Below are 16,890 nucleotides of genomic sequence, written 5' to 3' on the forward strand. Positions count from 1 at the left end.
ATCAGCCTTTCCACTACCACCCGTGACCCTGTTCCCTCTGCCCCACTTTTGCCAATTTGAGGTGCTCCCCTGCTACTTCAGAAACATCACCAGAGGAGTTCCCATCGTGGCTCAGCGGAAATGAATCTAACTAGCATCCATGAGGATGCAGGTTCGATTCCTGGCCTTGCACAGTGGATTAAGGATCCGGCATTGCCATGAGCTGTGGTGTATGTAGGTCACAGATGCGGCTTGGATCTGGCATGGCTGTGGCGTAGACCAGTGGCTACAGCTCCGATTCTACCCCTAGCCTGGGAACCTCCATAAGACACGGGTGTGGCCCCAAGAAGACAAAAGAAAAAAGAAAATCACCACCAGAGATGCCCTGAACTGGGCCTACGGGAGCCGGGAGTTCAGGAGACAGGTCCCCCAGGGTGTGCATGCACACACATGATACATCTATGTCACATAGGAACACGAGCCTATGCTCCTGCCACCCACGGACTACACATATGTCCATATACCCACATGCACCCCCCAGGAAACCACATGCAGCTGCCTGCCTGCCCCCCCCTCGTGTACTTCCACACAGGTCCACGCCATGTTTGTCACCTGCACAAAGGCATCTTCGTGCTCGTGTGTATTTCACCTGCAGGGATGCAGCCTCACATTCTAGCCTTGCACACAATCCCTCCCACACACCCGGGCACTCGTGTGTGCCCGCGCCCTGCCCGGACCTCCTGCTTTCATTCACCCGTACTTCTTGAGCGTTTATTACCTACCAGGCCGCACACTTGACGCTGGGACAGAGGTGAGGAACGCTGATATAGTCCCTGCCTGGGTTCAGGAGGCTGACAGTGGACAGATAGCAGCGATGATGTGATTGCCGACTGGTGGCTGCTGGGAAGGACCCGCTTTTCTGTGACGAGGGCTTCCCTGCAGCCTGGTGCCTTTAGATTTACTATAACCGTGACGATCGTGGCGTGTGTAGGGCAGAGGTGCTTTCGGGAGGAAGTGTTATCGGAACTGGCTTGAGGTTTTCCAGGTGAGGACGTTCCAGGCAGAGCGAACAGCCGAGGCAGAGGCCCCGAGGTGGGAAATCCAGGAACACGTGGAAGGCGTAGCGCTGAGACCTGGGGGAGGGTGTACAAGACAAGGAGGGGGTGGGGCCTCGTCTGCCAGGGGCCTGTCTTAGGTCTTCCCTGGCCTCTGCCCCAGCTCGCAGGGCCACCCCCGGCCCTCCCGGCCCCCCACTCTGACCAGCCCAACCCTCCCTTTGCTGCCTTGCCCTGCTCGGGGCCCACTTGTCTGCTGGCCTCTACCCCAGGCCTGAGCCCTGTCTGTCCTGTCCTACAGGCTGCCCACCCCAGGATCCCAAGGCACAGCCTGAGAACAGGCTCTGACCACCTGCTGGGGGTTCCCGGCCTGGGATCCCTGGGGCCTGTCTAGAAAGCTTCTGGGGGCCAGGCCACAGCTGGGGTTCAGCAGCTGGCTCTCTTGCTTTGAGGGTTGATCCCAGACCTGGTTCTCCACCACTCTGCCAGACAGCCCCCTGGGTCCCCAAAGGCTCCCAGAGTTGCCGTATCCCCCACCCCCCAGCCCAGCCGACGCCGCTGGTTGGTCATGTTTCCACGTGGGTCTTTGGGATGTTGGGAAAGGCTCCCACGTGTCTTGGAGAACCTAATAACGGAACCTAATTCCGCAACCAGCGCGGAATCCTTACTGTGGACCAGGCACTGTTCTAAGGACTTGTTATTAACGCATTGAATCCTCACAATGACGCAGTTATGGAGAGACCATTATCACCCCCAGTTTGGTAACCATCTCTGCGGCTTTGACCTAGGGTGTCTTGTTCCAGGAGCTGTACTTTTAACCCCTCAGTGGACACAGCCCCTCAGAGGGTCCCAAAACCTACTTCACTAGTTGAATCTCTTTGTTCTAGAGAGGAAGGAATACAGGCCCAGAGAGGAAATGGACTTCGCTGAAGGTCACACAGCGAGCTGACGGCAGAGGCTTCCAGTGCCCCCCGCCCTCACCAGCTGCATGACCCTGGTGGGTTCCATCTCCTCTGAGCCTCATTCCTGACCCCCAGCAAGGAGAGATTGCCCTAGAAGCCAGCAGGGACCTTTGGGAGATGCGGGGAGTAGCGGCTGCGGTTGAGAAGGGACACGGGGTGGAGGCTTTGGGGTACCCTGGGTACACGCTTGGTAGTAAGTCATTAAGCTGCTCATTTTTGTTCTGAGCATTTTTCTGAATGTGTATTATATTTCAGAGTGTTCACAGAGTCCACGCCACAGGGCCATGGGGGGCCTGGATGAGAAATGCTTTTAAAGCATCTAGTACCTGGTACGAATAAGAAGTAACTTATTCGTACCGTCATTTCACGCTGGCAGGAGTTCCCAGTGGGGATGGGAGCCGGGGGTCTCAAGGGGAAATGGAAGCAGAGAAGGGCGTGTGCTCCAAGCCTGCAGAGTGTTCTCTCGTCCCTGAGAAGGCTGTCATGGCTTATTCCCTGGTGGGGGCACCGAGGCTCCCAGAGAGGGTCACCACCCTGGGTGTCTCTGGGTGGCTGGTGGAGAGGGAGGGAGGGACAGGGAGGGGAAGGGGCAGCATCCCAGCTCCCCCTGACCAGCTGCCCCCTCCCGCTCTGATCAGCCCCACCGTCACAATGAAAACAGCCCTTCCCGGCCCTGCAGGGCTGCGGAAACCAGCCTAATTGGATCCAGGACCCTCGGGAGCCTGGTTCCTCACAGGAAGTTCCCAGGAGCAAGTTTCTGAGGCTGGCCTGGATCTTGGGGGTGGGGTGGGGTGCAGCAGCTGGGACTCCAGGCTGCAAGGAGTGGGGGGCACATGGAAGGCAGAACGGTCGTGAGAGGAGAACTTTGAGTACATGAAGGTCCCAAGGTCTGGGAGAATGGGGAAGCTCAGCTTCTCTCTCCTAGACCATCTCCTGTTTGTCCCTTCCAGGCCGTCCTTCTGGCCCCATGATGCTGTATCCATTGAAAACCTTGACCGTGGCCTTTCCCTGCTCAGGGACCCTTGAGCATGGCCCCCATGGCCTTTGGTTCAAGTGTGTTAGCCTGGAACTCTGGCTCTTTATGAACTGCCCTGGCCACCTTTCCCTCCTGCCCTGGGAACCCCTGCACTGGGCCCCTACCTGGCCAGACCTGAGCCCTGTGCTCTCCGGCCTCCAGGCCTTTGCACGTGCACTTCTTCCCACCTGGCCTGCCCTTCCCTGGTACCCTCTCTCTTGACATCTCCCCTTCCCACCATCAGTAGGTCCCACACCTTCATGCAGTCTGTTCGTGCAGTCTGTTCATCCCTCAGCTCATCTTCCTGGGAACGCCCCTGCCTCTAGCCCAGCCATACCCCAGGGGTACCTCGTTGCCCCTCCCTGGGGCAGGGGCCATCTCTGAGAACGCTTTGCTGTCCTAGGAAGCTAGCAGCTTTCCATGTCTTTGCACACACGGCCCCTCTGCTCGGGATGCTCCCCCTGCACCCTCACTCTCCTGGTGGACTTGCCTGTCTTTCCCGTCCTCAAGGCCTGCGTAGACAGAGCCCCCTCCTCCCAGTGGGGTCCCTCTGTGAACATTTATCGAGCAGTTTCGGTGAGCCAGGCACTTGAGCACCTACTGTGTGGCCCGCACTAGGCTCTGGAGCTGCAGCAACGGCCCAGTCCTTGAGGGTCATGGCTGGAGGAAGTAGTTAGAGGTGTGATACGGAGGTGGGGTAGGGAGACTGCAGGGGGGCTTGGGCATATGTAACAGGAGAGGATCAGAGTGACCCTTAGCTGAGACCTGAAGGAAGAGCTGAGCGAGCTGTGCCCCCGAGTCTGGGTTTGGAGTTGTAACCAAGAACCAGACCCAAGTCCTGAATGCAGGGAGCTCACAGCCACCTGGGGGACTGGGCGGACAAGTAACCGGGCAATTCTAGGGGAGCGGGATCAGTGCTTTGGTCGGGGGAGCCCAGGAAACTGGGAGCTCAGGGGAGAGAGGCTGCAAATACAGCCTAAGATGGGGGTAGGACGGGGTGGTCAGGAAGGTTTCCTCAAGGCAGTGACACCTCAGCTGAACTGATGGTTGATGGACACCTGACAGGGTCCCAGCTCGGGGAGGGCCCCCATGTGGGAGGGCACAGCCTGTGCAAAGGCACGGTGGCACGGGAGAGCCACTTGCCTTGGGAGTCAGCAGGTAGTTTAGTGAGGCCAGTGGGAAGGGGATGTACCTTTGGGGATGCACATGGCCAGCAAGGCCTCCTTAGCAAAGGCCCCTGGGCCACACTAGGGAATTTGAACTGTACCCCAGAAGTTATGGGAAGCCAGTAGGGATTTTAAGTGGGAGCATGAGTGAGAAAGCAGGCAGCTTTCCTTTGTTTGGCTTGGTCCTTCCCCCGAAGTCCTCAGATAGGAAGGGAGCCGCTCTCTGCACTCTCGGTTGGTGTCTGGGGTGGGGCTCAAGTTCACCGTGGGACTGCGGGCAAGCCCCTGGCCCTCTCTGAGCCCCTCTCTCCTCCTGAGTAAACCTGCAGGGCCTGAGGCCAGAATCCTAATGGGGCTGTAGGCAGGGGCCCGGGTATCTTCCTTGGTCAAAGCTGGCTGAACCTTTAGTTTTATTAAAAATATTCCATGAGGAGTTCCCATCGTGGCACAGCAGAAACGAATCTGACTAGGAACCATGAGGGTGCAGTTTCGATCCCTGGCCTTGCTCAGTGGGTTAAGAATCCAGTGTTGCCATGAGCTGTGGTATAGGTTGCTGACGCAGCTCAGATCCCACATTGCTGTGGCTGTGGTGTAGGCCCGGCAGCTGTAGCTCTGATTGAACCCCTAGCCTGGGAACCTCCATATTCCACGGGTGTGGCCCTAAAAAGCACACACACAAAATGAATAAATAAAAATATTCCATGAAAAGGCACATGGCCACACTTCAGAAAAGTCAGAAAATAGGGAAATGAAATAAACCAAAACCCACCCCCATTTCTGTCCCCACCCCAAGCCCAAAACACACCCCTGTTAGCATTTTGGTGTTTCCTTCCCATATTTTCTCTCAGCACCTGATTTTCATGATCAGTGTCATTGCTCTATCTGTACAAATAATTTTTAAAAATCTTCCTATTCCCCTCCCCCAATTAATGTTGTATCATGAGTATTCTCTAAATGACTGCAGTGTGGTTTTAATCCTTTCTAATGGATCTGGTGTCTGGGTGGAAAGCATGGGCTCTGGAGCCTGACTTTCTGGGTTCAAATTATACAGGCAGTGCTTGACTTGGGGTAAGTTACCTGATCTCTCTGTGTCGCAGTTCCTTGGTGGGTTGATGTGAATGTGAAATGGGTAAGCATTATAATGCCAGTCAACACTGGCTATTATTAACGACCGTAGACTGTGTCACTGTGTTACATGATTTACAGAACCATCCCCTTGTTGTTTAAAATTTTGGCTGTTCCAGGTCTTTGCTTCTGTAAAAAAAAAAAAAAAAAAAACACTGAAGCAAACAGCTTTGTGCATAAAAGTTTGTCTATATTTAGGGTGTTTTCTAGGGACAGATGACCAAGAATAGGATTGCTAGGCCGGGAAGTCTGAAAATTTTTATAGCTCTTCTGACACATTATTGCCAGATTGTTTTCAGAAATGATTGTTCCAGTTTACCCTCCCAGCAATAATGCATGGGAGTGCTAATTTCACCGTACCCTCACCAGCATTGGGTATTGTTGTTTTCTTATTGCTTTTTGCTATTTTAACATGCGACATCTTTAATTTTCGCTGCTAGGGGTGCAGAACCATTTTCTGTGTTTCTTAGCTGTTAACAGCTAGGTTGGACTGCTGGTCTTTATAGCACGCTGCCTCTTCTCAAATCAGTTAGGAAGATAGGGTTTAGATACAGGAAATAAGGAAGAGTGTAACACAGGCAACAACGTAGAGCCAGAGTGGGTGGCAGGGACTCAGAGGAGGGGGAGGGGACTTTCCTCTATCCAGGCCATGACGCTTTCAGTTCCCTCCACCTAGACCATTCATTCAGACATTTATCAGGTACTGTTTGGGGCTTAAAAGGTAAAGGACTTGGCCTTGATTCTGCCCTGACAGAGAGCATGGCCAACAGCAGAGATGGACAAGAAGTCAGGCAGAAAATGGAGTGACAGGTGTCTGATGAAGGAAACTCACACAAAGGGAGCAGAGAGGAGAGGCAGCCAACACAGCCCAGCAGGTGGGGGTGGAGCAGTCCCGGAAGGCCTCTAGGAGGAAGTGGCCTGTAAACTGGGGCCTGAGGAATAAATTATAGTTAACCAGTGAAGTGGGAAAGGCCAAGGGCTCCAGGGAGAGCGGCAGTCTGACTGAGATAAGGCAGTAAGAAGGAAGTGGAGCACTGGGGGAGCACTCAGTCTGGCTGGACAGGGTGGAGGGTGGAAACAACCCCATAGGTCAGCGAGGGGCCGGACATGGAAGGCCTAAGGAATCTACTAGACCTTGTCTGGAGGGCAGGCAGGAGCCATGGAAGGTTCTCAGTAGGGTTTTTTTGTTTGTTTGTTTGTTTGTTTGTTTGTTTGTTTTTTAGGGCCACAGTGTGGCATTTGGAAGTTCCTAGGCCAGGGGTTGAATCAGACCTATAACCGCCGGCCTATACCACAGCCACAGCCACACCAGATCCGAGCCACGTCTGCGACCTATACCACAGCTCACGGCACCGCCGGATCCTTAACCCACTAAGCAAGGCCAGGGATCGAACCCACGTCCTCATGGATACTAGTCAGGTTCATTACTGCTGAGCCATAACGGGGACTCCCTCAGTAGGGGAATGTTTCGATCTGCTTCGTATCTTGGAAAAGTCACAGTACTGCAGTAGGAGAAGGGAATGGGGCGAATGGGCAGAGGTGAGGAACCCTGGGAGGAGGCTCCATAACTGAGGCCAGAGAGGAAGGGGGCCTGGATCACGGCAGGGAAGGGGCTGGGGGGTCTCCCCTGTGGAACCCTAACCAGCTTCAAAGTGCTGTCACCTCTGCCAGGCAGCCCTTGCTGACATCTGCCATGACCCACCCAGGTCACGTGTGCCTGGAGCATGGGGTCTCTGCAGGGCCCCGCTGGCGAGGGTCCGTCGAGCCCCCGCCATCCCTGATCCCCTCTGTCCCCCTTGCTTCTCCCTCCCTCCATACCTTCCATGCGTTACCCCCACCCCCTTGGCTACCAACCACTTTCTTTCCCTGTTTTTTAAAAAGAATAAATTTATTGTTTTCATTATGAAAGGAACAACAACATAGCCAGGGATCCGCAAATCAGAGAAACAAAGACAAAAAAAAAAAAAAAAAAACCCAGCTCATCTTCAGCCGCCTCCTCCAGCACTCCCAGCCTCCTCTGGGCGTGGTTCCCTGCAGCCTGCCTTTTCTGACTCAGGTTTTTATTTTTGCCTCCTTGTAATCATAGTATCCCGACAATTTTGGGTCCTGTTCTCTCCCATTTGCTTTGTTGGAAGCTAGTTCCCCTGTGGCCAGGGGGTCTGGGCACATCTCACTTTTTAACATCTCTGGTCTGGTGTGGGGAGCGGGGGACAAAAGTTGCTTAATGGCATTCTCTGTCCTGCAGCGGGTAAGGCTGAGCACACTCCCCTTTGGGCTGCCCATTCTTTTTGTGTCTGTCTAGGCCTGAACCTTCCCAGGTGGCAGGGCCTGGCACCTGGTTGTACCCCTTCCTCAGTGCCCCTGCCCCTTTTTGGAGCTTGCTAGGCGAGCCTCAGAGGCCACCCTCCTGGGAAAGGGTGATGGACAGACCTGGTTTCTGATCCAGACTCAGCTCTGTGACCTTAGGCAAGTTACTTAACCTCTCTGGACCTCAGTTTCCTTGTATGTATAATGGTCTATTGAAACAGTAAAATAATGGCTGTAAAATGCCCTGATACCATTCCTGGCCTATTGTAAGCGTTCAGGAAAAGGTAATTGACATTATTATACCTTTTAAATCTCTGAGACCACCTTGGATTAGATGCTGGAATGAGCACCAGCTCTGCCTGTTCAGACCTCACAGTCTGGTGGGGAGGTCACCCAGGGAAACATGACCACACCAGGGTGTGAATAGCCCTGTGGTGCTGCACCAGATCTGGGTGGCATCCCAAATCCATCACTTGCCAGCTGTGTGACTTTGGGCAAGTTGGTCAACCTCTCTGAGCTGCAGTTTCCTCTTCCGTTAAATGCATATCTCACAGGGTCATCGGGAAGATTCAGTGATATGATGCGTGTAACATACTCAGCACAGTGCCTGGCACGTAGTAGGTGTTGAAATCAATGGTAGCTGCCATTTTATTGTTATTATTGTTATTGTTATTCCCATATACAAGGTGCTGTTGGGAACACAGAGGAAGTGACTGACTGGGGGTTCAGGGAAAGCTCCGTAGAAGAGGGAACACTTGAGCTGGGTCTTGAAGGATGAGTAGAAGTTCACCAAGTGGGAAAGGACACTCTAGGTAAGGAGCCTGTGATTCCAGGTTGAAACCTGTCAATGAGGGGTTTGTTCTTTGGGGGACGAAGGCATCGTGTTCATCCCAACTTCCCCGAGTGCCCCTCGCTGCCTCCTTCCAGATCTGCCTGGGGGCTGTGTGCTCTCGCCCTCCTGCAATAGCATCCATCTGTGACTCGGTCCTGGTGGCTTTGGGGTCCTGCTCACGGGAGTTGCTGTGTCCCCATCTGTCCACGTCTGGGACCACAGATCTGTGTCTGTCGGAGTTTGGTGCTGTCTGTCTGCATGTTCCTGTGACTCTGTCTGTCTGTGTCCGTATCCAGAGGACCTCCTGGGCCACACTGCACGGGGCAACCTGCACGCTTCCATGGTCTCCAGCTCTAACCAAATAGCCAGGCCTCCTCGGTTACTCTCCAGCTTCTCACTTTGGTTCCACCCCTGGGGGACTTCAACCAGGATCCTCCCTGCTTCCTCTCCTCAGTCCCGCCTACTTTCTGGAGTTGCCAGGGGCGGGGGTGGGGTCTTTCTAAATCACAGATTCTGTCCCACCACCCACTGCTTCAAGTCCAGACTCCAGGCTCAGACTCAGGATCTGCCTTTCCAGGTCTGGCCCTGACTGATGGCCCTGACCCCGGCCCCATGTCCTGTCTCCCAGTCCACAGTGATCTAAATTTAGCTTCTCTCACCCACCGTGTTGCTTCTCACCTCTGGGCCTTTGCTCAGGCTGCTGCTTCCACCAGGAACGCTCCCCACCCCTTCTCTGCCTGGCTGACTCCCACTCAGCCTTTAAGACCCAAAGCACAAATCACCTCCACTGGGAAGTCCTCCCTGCTGCTTTCTTTCCATCCCGGGCTCTGGTCGCTCAGCTCTGACTTGGGGGGGTAGGAGCAAGTGACTCACCCAAGATCACACAGCCGGTGAGTTGGAGCCAAGATTTGAACCGAGTGCACTGGGATCCAAATAACGCAGGCTGTTCCATGGTCTGGGTTGAGGGGATGGTGGCTGGGACTTGTGCAGACGATGGAGTGGATTGGAGCATTTGGAAATGGAATCCTGAGGGCCTGGCTGAGGGTGGATCTGAGCTGGGTGGGGAGGGAGGGGACCTGCTGTGGGTCAGTGTCTGTGGCCTGAGCACCAGGGCAGATGGGGATGCCCCGCTTAGAGCAGGGAGTACTAGAAGAGTCTCTTAGGGGGAGGCCTGCTGAGTCTGAGTGGCCCATGGATGGTCAGGGAGGTCATGGGAAGGCCGGCCTGGTCTGGAGCTGGAGACCTGGGCGGTGGCTGGTATTTGCAGTCCCAGAGTGGATGGGCCACCCAGGGTCTGAAGCCACTGGGAGAGGGGAGGCTCCCGCCCCACCCCGAGGAGCCCAGGCTGTGGGGGTGGGGGCTGGGAAAGAGAGACTGAGAAGATGAGGAAGCCAGGGCTCAGGGCACACAGATCTTCCCCGAGGGCCAGGTGGCCAGGAGGCCATGAGGGATAGGACCGGAAGATGGCCCGTTGGCCTTGACCACATGGAGGTCCCTGATGGTGTGTGACAGTTCTCATGGGCAAAATTCTTTTTTTTGCAGAAGTTTGTGGGTCACGTGTCTGCTTCCTCTGCTTAGCTCCCGGCTCCCGGTGGTAGGGCACTTCTGTGTGCCTTCGCTTCCCCAGCACTGGTCCCCAGTTTAGCCCAGAAGCTGTACACAGAACGAATGGATGGGCGGGTGGGTGGCCGGGCCAGCTGCTGGCAGGGTGCTGTTTTCAGAGGCTGCTCTAGGAGGTGTTTCACTCATTGACCCATCCAACTTCTTCCACCTTTAGAGCAAGAAAAACAAAAGGACAGCTTGCTGGTCCCACTGCAAGGATCAGGGCTGTGTGCCTCGAGGCTCACAGCATAGTCTTGGCTTCTGGGACTTGAAGCCCAATCTGCGTGTTGTGCCCGATCGTGACCTCCAGCGTGGCTCCTCCCGCTGACCTCAGTCCTCTGAGCGCATTGCTTCCGGACTCCCACGCCCACACACTCCTTGCTGCCTCCTCACCCCTCATTCCATCCCAGCCCTGAGCTTGGCATCCCAGGGCCCTGCCGACTGGCCTGTCTCACCACCTCACCTCTCTCCAGCTCTCTGTTGCCTGTAGGTGGCTGCTCAGTGTCCCCAACCTGCCTGGTACCTGGCTGCCTCCGTGTCTGCTCTGTCCACCTGTCCTTAAACACACATCTAACCAGTCTCGCTTCTGCTTAAAATCTCCCTCAACACAAGCTCTGAGCGGCTTAGTGTGGCCCTGGCCCCCTTCCCACCCTGTCATGCAGGTCCCGGGGCTGCGCAGGGCACACCCACCTCACAGGCTTGTTGAGGGGGCTCATGTGAGATACCCTTGCTGCACACCCGGCAATGTGCCTGACTGTCCGTAAGGGCTCAGCAAGTGCTCACACCCCCCAAACCCCTCGTCCCCGGTCGAGGTACACTAGCACCTGGGTCACCTACCGAATCTTTAAGTTACTCAAGCTCAGCCAGAGAAGGACAGAGAAATTAAGCAGAGGCCATGTGGATCAGGGGAGACTCCGTGACCCAGAGCAGACTCCCTTTCTATGCGCCTGCCTCCCAAGCCAGGGTTCAGGGTCGTCCCCGCCTGACCAGGGGGGTCTGATAAGTGGCAGAGAGGGTGCTCTGTCCCAGCTATAAGGACCCTCGGCCTTGCTGAGAAGCGTGGAGCGTTCAGTAGCCTGAACTTGGCATTGAACTGAAGAGGAGGGGGCGAGGACAGCTCCGCCGCAGCTGTCTGAGGAGCAGTTGGATACAGTGGGCAGAGTCCTGGGCCAGGGCAGGAATGAGGCAGAGCAGCCTGTTTTGATCCCATTTTACAGATGAGGAAAACGGAGGCTCTGAGAGCTGATGTCCACAGTAGTCCCTCCTGTTTCCCCACCTGGGTGGCCAGGAGCCAAGTGTGTCCCTCCTGCTGTCCTGGCTTCCTCTATAAAATGGGGCTGACATTTTCCCCGTTTCCTAGGGCTCTGGCGAGAACATTGCTGGTTGCAGAGGGCTTTGTACACTGTCAGCAGCACTAGATAACTGTGTGGCACTGTCTTTAAAATAACTCTTGATTATTTGTTCCTTCTTTTATTCATTCTGTCATTCACCACATGCTGTTAGTCACCTCTGGGCCTGGGTGCTGGGGACACCAAGATGAAAGAGACAGGTGTAGCCAGTACCCAGGCCTTTGTGAGGCAGCTCCCAGTTCCCCTTCCCTCCAGCCCTGGAGCCTCCTCAGCCTGGCTTTACAGCTTGGGCCCCTTCACGTTTTCCCCAGTGGACAATAGCAGGGGAGGGACAGATCGAAGGCTGCTGGATGGGTGGGTAGTGGGTGCCTGCCCACAGGGCTGCAGCTGTACCCTTCTAAGATAGGGCATGTTCCCAGTCCTACAGTCAGCATGCTTTGTCCTTCCCCTGAACAGCTAAGGGACTGATGAGTTGGACTTTGGAGAGTGGGAATCTCAGCTCTCTGCTTACTTGCTGTGTGACCTTGACCAAGTCACTCTACCTCTCTGAACTTCAGTTTCCTCAGTTGTTAAATGGGGATGATGAGAGTACCTGCCTATTGGTGTCAGTGTGCCTGGCACAAGGTGGGGACTTCGTACATGGCAGCCCTGTCCCTCTTTCTCGTGTTGAGGTCTTTCTGAGAAAGGAGAAGTCCCAGGGATCTGGAGCAGTCAGGGACAACTCCAGGCAGGAGTGCTTCTGGAACCGGGCAGAGGGGAGGGCAGCTTGGTGTCAGTGGGCGGAGGAAGCAGGAGGGCTCTTAGAGCTGCCCCGGGCACCCCAGAGGCTCCTCTGATCCCCAGTCTGGCCAGGTTCAAACCCAAACCAGCCCCTAGGCTGGGAGTGAGAGGCCAGGCTTTTGCATACAGGTTTTGAGTCTTTTGCATGTGGATATTTGTTCCACCAAGGACTGGGGTTTGCAAAGCAAACTCCCTGAAGGAACCAGCTTGAGCAAATCTGATTTCTAGTCTTGACCCTGGCACAACTTTAGCACCCTAGCCCTGTGGTCTTGGTCAGGTCTCTTCCCCTCTCTCCAAGCCTCAGTTTGTGTACCTTAAAAAGTGGGGTCGTCATACCTCCAGTGCCTGCTTCCCATGTAAAGATCACAAGAGATAATTCATAGGAAAGATCTTTCTCCAAGTGTTGAGATTATATTGTATCCTTGAGGGTTTTCTCCTGCAGCCCTCTGCCTGCTATTCAAGTAGGGGCTTCTCCAGCTTGTAGGGACAAGAAAAGAAGTGACAGGCACTTCATTTCAGCCTTGCCTTTCAAAAGAAACAGTTCCATTTAAGTGACCATTACCAGTAGGTACTTAATTAGTAATTTCTGTACGAGAGAGAGAAACTTGATAGGGAGCCAGACTTAACCTCTGTCCAGTATGGTCCCTGTAAGTCACTTCTTGACTTACTCTAGGGTCTCAGGAAGACTTGAACCCTCTGGAAGACAAAGATAGCTTTGGAGGCCTAGCCTTCATCCTGCCCAGGTTGCAAAGCCCTTCTAATTGCACAGAACTCACCAGACAGACCGCCGCGTACTCCTACTGAGGATCCCCAAACAGCCCTAGCCTCGGCCTCCTCGACCCTCTCCTTAAGCACAGAGTTCTGACAATCCTTGTAGGTAAAATGTCATACCTAGTCGTGTTTGTTTCTTGAGGATAACTTTCCAGAAGTGCCATTTCTTGGGTCAAAGGGCAATTTACTATAATTATTTGGGTCTCCGTAAATCATCCTGCCAAGTCGTCCTTCAGAACACCTGTATCCGATGACTCAAGTTGCCCCCTATGTTCTGGTGGGGCCATGGGTCAGAAGGGCAGGGATCCAAGAGGGGCAGTTGCCTCTTTTTTGTGGCCATTTACAAAGGTGCCCCAGTACTCTTCAGTTTGGCTTTGGACAGCGGGCTTCTGTGTGGGTCCATGGGGTTGACTCTGTGGCCAAGGATCCTTCCGGGGGCTAGAGACTGGTCTGCTGGCATAACGGTGACCGGAGGTGGAAAGGGGCTGGGCGGTACTCTGTTCTGGGTATGACCTTTGTCCTCTAGGGCTCACTGAGGGAGGCACTGTATTCCAGACTTTTCAGCCTGGAGATGTGGTTCTCCAGGCTTGGTAGGAGGCCTGCTCTGCTGCGGGGTGAGGTCCCACGGGGGCAGGGATCCCAGACACTGGCCCAGACTTGAGTGGGCGTAGCTGATGGGAGCTCGCCCCTGGCCGGTGGGGAGGGCCCTCTTCCCTGTGACAGTCGCTCTCTCCCCGCAGGATGGCCGAGCCTCGATTTAACAACCCCTACTTCTGGCCCCCACCTCCCACCATGCCCAGCCAGGTAAGATGGAGCGTCGCCCCTCCGCCGTCCTCCCCCTCTCGGAGCTGCTCTGCTTTGCCCCGGGCTTTGGCTGTGGCCTGTGGGGCAAGGGGCCCAGGGGTGGCCCGGCGGCCCGGGGACGGGGCCGGGCGCGGCCCAAGCCCCCTCAGTCCCTGTCCTCTCCCGCCCGCAGCTGGACAACCTGGTCCTGATTAACAAGATCAAGGAGCAGCTGATGGCGGAGAAGATCCGACCGCCTCACCTGCCGCCCACGTCGGCCTCGTCACAGCAGCCGTTGCTCGTGCCGCCGGCGCCGGCCGAGAGTAGCCAGGCCGTCATGTCGCTGCCCAAGCTGCAGCAGGTGCCCGGGCTGCACCCGCAGGCCGTGCCGCAGCCCGACGTAGCGCTGCACGCGCGGCCGGCCACCAGCACCGTCACAGGTAGGGCTGGGCGGAGACTACCGGGGGTGGGTGTGGCCAGGGTGGGGCGGGGCGTGGGCAGGGCGGGTGCGGGAAGCTCCCCCACGTCACCGCCAAGAGACTTCCTTCCATTCTGTACTGGAATGAACTAAGCTGACCAGGCAGGGTGAGGGCTGGTCACTGCCCGTGGGGGAGCACTCACCAGGGAAGCCACATCCACGTAGAGGACCTCGGGAATCCAGAGAACGCTAACTGAGCTTGTGGGGTGAGGGAAGACCTCCTTGAGGAGTCCCAGTGCAAAGAAGGGTTGGCGGTGGATTAGAGAAGCGGAGCAGCAGGAGGAAATGGCACGAGCAAAGTGAACGTGTGCAGAAAGCAAAGTAGGACAGTGTCCGGGTGGGGAGGCGGGAAAGGTGGTGGTGGTGATGATAATCACAGTGTGGCAGCTACCTCCAGGTGAGCACCTGTGAATGTCCCTAGCATTGCTGACTTACTGCCGGCCCTTCAGGGAGGCGGCTATTGTTAGGTTGTCTCATAAAAACAACAGTTTAGTGTGGTTCAGCCTAACATCTCCATTCAACAGATGAGCAAACTGAGGCGCAGTGTCACAGCCTGTGAAGAGGTAGAGGCAGGCAGTGTGGTTCCAGAGCCCGTGGGCGAACCCTTTTGCTCTTCCTGGTTCTGCTGATGCTGGAGAGGATGTAGGCACCACATCGTGAGGGGCCCTGTGGGCCACCTGTGCAGCTTGGGCTTTGCCCTCAGGCAGTGGGAGCCATGGAAGGTTGTTAAGTAGATGAGGGAAACACTACTGGGTCTGGCGGCAAGGTGGAGACCTGCTTGTGGGGAGACAAGCATGGAGGTGGGAGAGTTGCAGGAGAGGGTGGTGGCCTGGGCAAGGCAGTGGCAGAGGGGATAGGCAGAAGGGGGCAGATGTGAGGTGTGTTTGGTGCTGAGCCCAATGTAGGGGTGTGGAGTGAGAGGAGGTAAGGGAGACTCCCCTGGCACTGGCAGTGAGATGGAAGTGAGCTGAAGTAGGAGGACGGAGTAGGGGAAAGATGCGAGCTCAGGCTTGAATAGGTTGAGCCTGGGGGTGGAAGGACATCCCAGTCAGTGTCATGGGGCTGGACTGCCTGGTGCCCACCTCAGCACCTGGTGGACAGGCTTTCTCTGGAGACTACTGGGGCTGGGCCTTTGTTCCTTGGAGAGCTCACCCCGCCGCCAGCCGGATGCCTCTGCCTCTTTCCTCCCCTCCTCCGTCTCAGAGATGCCCAAGAATTATGGGGCCCGGTGAGCCTCCCCTAGGCCCCAGCCACTCTGCACATTCCTTCTTTATTATTATTTTATTAAATTTATTTTTTCATTATAAAAGTAATATTAAAAAAGTAATATAAGCACATTAAGGGAAATTTGGAAAAAAGAGAAACTAAGAAAAAAAATCGCTCGTAATCCCCAGCTCGTAACCCAGCAGCCTTTTAGACCATTTCCTTCCTTATCCATCTTTTTTGTTTGTTTTTTAATATGTGGGTATGATTTGCTGAGCTTGTGATGGGGCTGTTCCCATGACTTTAACTTTCTTTTCCTACTCACCATTCTATCATAAACCATGTTGAGTGCATTTTTTATTATAAAGGTAATTCATAGTCATTCTAGGAAATGGCCTACAAACGGAAAGGAATAAAAAATTAACGCTAGTCCTACTATTGTTAGCATTTTTCATATGTTTTCTCTGTAATTTATTTTATTTTATCCTTTAATCACAGATGTAAAAAATGGATGAATTCTCCAGGTAAAAAATTCAAATAATATGGAAGCAGATACATAAAGTATGAACATCTCCTTTACCAACAAATTCTCCCTCCCTTGAGAGAACCACAGTTTTGGCGTGTCTCTTCTCAGATCTATTCCTTTGCTTTCACACACACACACACGTACATTGTCCACATATACATATGTAGTTTGGATGTGTGTTTTTAAATAGATAGGTTCGTACTGTCTGTGATTTGCTTTTTCACCTGACAGCACGCTGGCATTCCCTCTACATTACTGCCCGACAAGTGTCTTGCTTTTGTGGCTTCCCCGTCCTCCATATCGAGGATGGACCACGTCTCTTTACATAGCCCCTGCTGCAGACAAGTAGGTTGTGTTTAGTTTTGTCTGATCACAGTTCTGTATGAAAGGTTCAAGTACACCAATTCTTGTGCTCATGTGCAAAGATCTCTTTATGAGCTATTTCAAGTATCAGCATTGCTTCATCAAAAATTATGTACATTTGAAATTTAAGTGACTGTTGCCAAACCGCCCTCCATTAAGGTTGATAAATAAACATTCCCAGCATGTATGACACACACACACAATGCTTGTGCCAACTCTGGATATTAGTCTTTTCAATGCACAAATTTTTGATTTTTTTTTTTAAATCATAGTTTTAATCTGTTACCATTTTCATCTTTTTGTCTACTTAACCTGATATCATAGATGTTTTCTGGTCTCCTTGCTTTTAGAAGAATAACTTTTATTACAGAAATAAAAAAAGAGGAAAAGTTCATTGTTAAAGAATCAGAAAGTACAGTTAGGCCAAAAAAAATTGTTTTAAAATTACTCTTAATTCTACCATCCATTGTTGCATCTCCATCTCCTACTTAAAACTTTTTCTGTGCCTTAAAATTTTCTTTTTTTATAATCTTCTTTTTAATGGGCAGTTACTGTTCAGTAGAGGAGATTGATCACAATTTATTGAACTCTTCC

At 53.8% G+C, this 16,890-nt stretch overlaps 1 protein-coding gene across 3 annotated transcripts in view; it reads left to right on the forward strand.

Annotated features, from left to right (window-relative positions):
• The window catches only part of ZNF362 (zinc finger protein 362), a 41,082-nt gene that overhangs the window by 6,188 nt on the left and 18,004 nt on the right, over positions 1-16,890 (forward strand). Inside the window, exons 1-4 of one of the 3 annotated variants that reach the window (XM_047793150.1) lie at positions 2,014-2,031; positions 8,296-8,421; positions 13,684-13,747; positions 13,920-14,166. In XM_047793150.1, coding sequence (XP_047649106.1) covers positions 8,384-8,421; positions 13,684-13,747; positions 13,920-14,166 — 349 coding nt within the window. In that variant the 5' untranslated portion in view covers positions 2,014-2,031; positions 8,296-8,383. Of the gene's footprint in view, positions 1-2,013; positions 2,032-8,295; positions 8,422-13,683; positions 13,748-13,919; positions 14,167-16,890 lie in introns of those variants that run through there. The other 2 variants (XM_047793148.1, XM_047793151.1) reach the window with 2 other exon arrangements.

Source organism: Phacochoerus africanus, chromosome 8 (assembly GCF_016906955.1).
Source record: "Phacochoerus africanus isolate WHEZ1 chromosome 8, ROS_Pafr_v1, whole genome shotgun sequence".
NCBI lineage: Eukaryota > Metazoa > Chordata > Mammalia > Artiodactyla > Suidae > Phacochoerus > Phacochoerus africanus.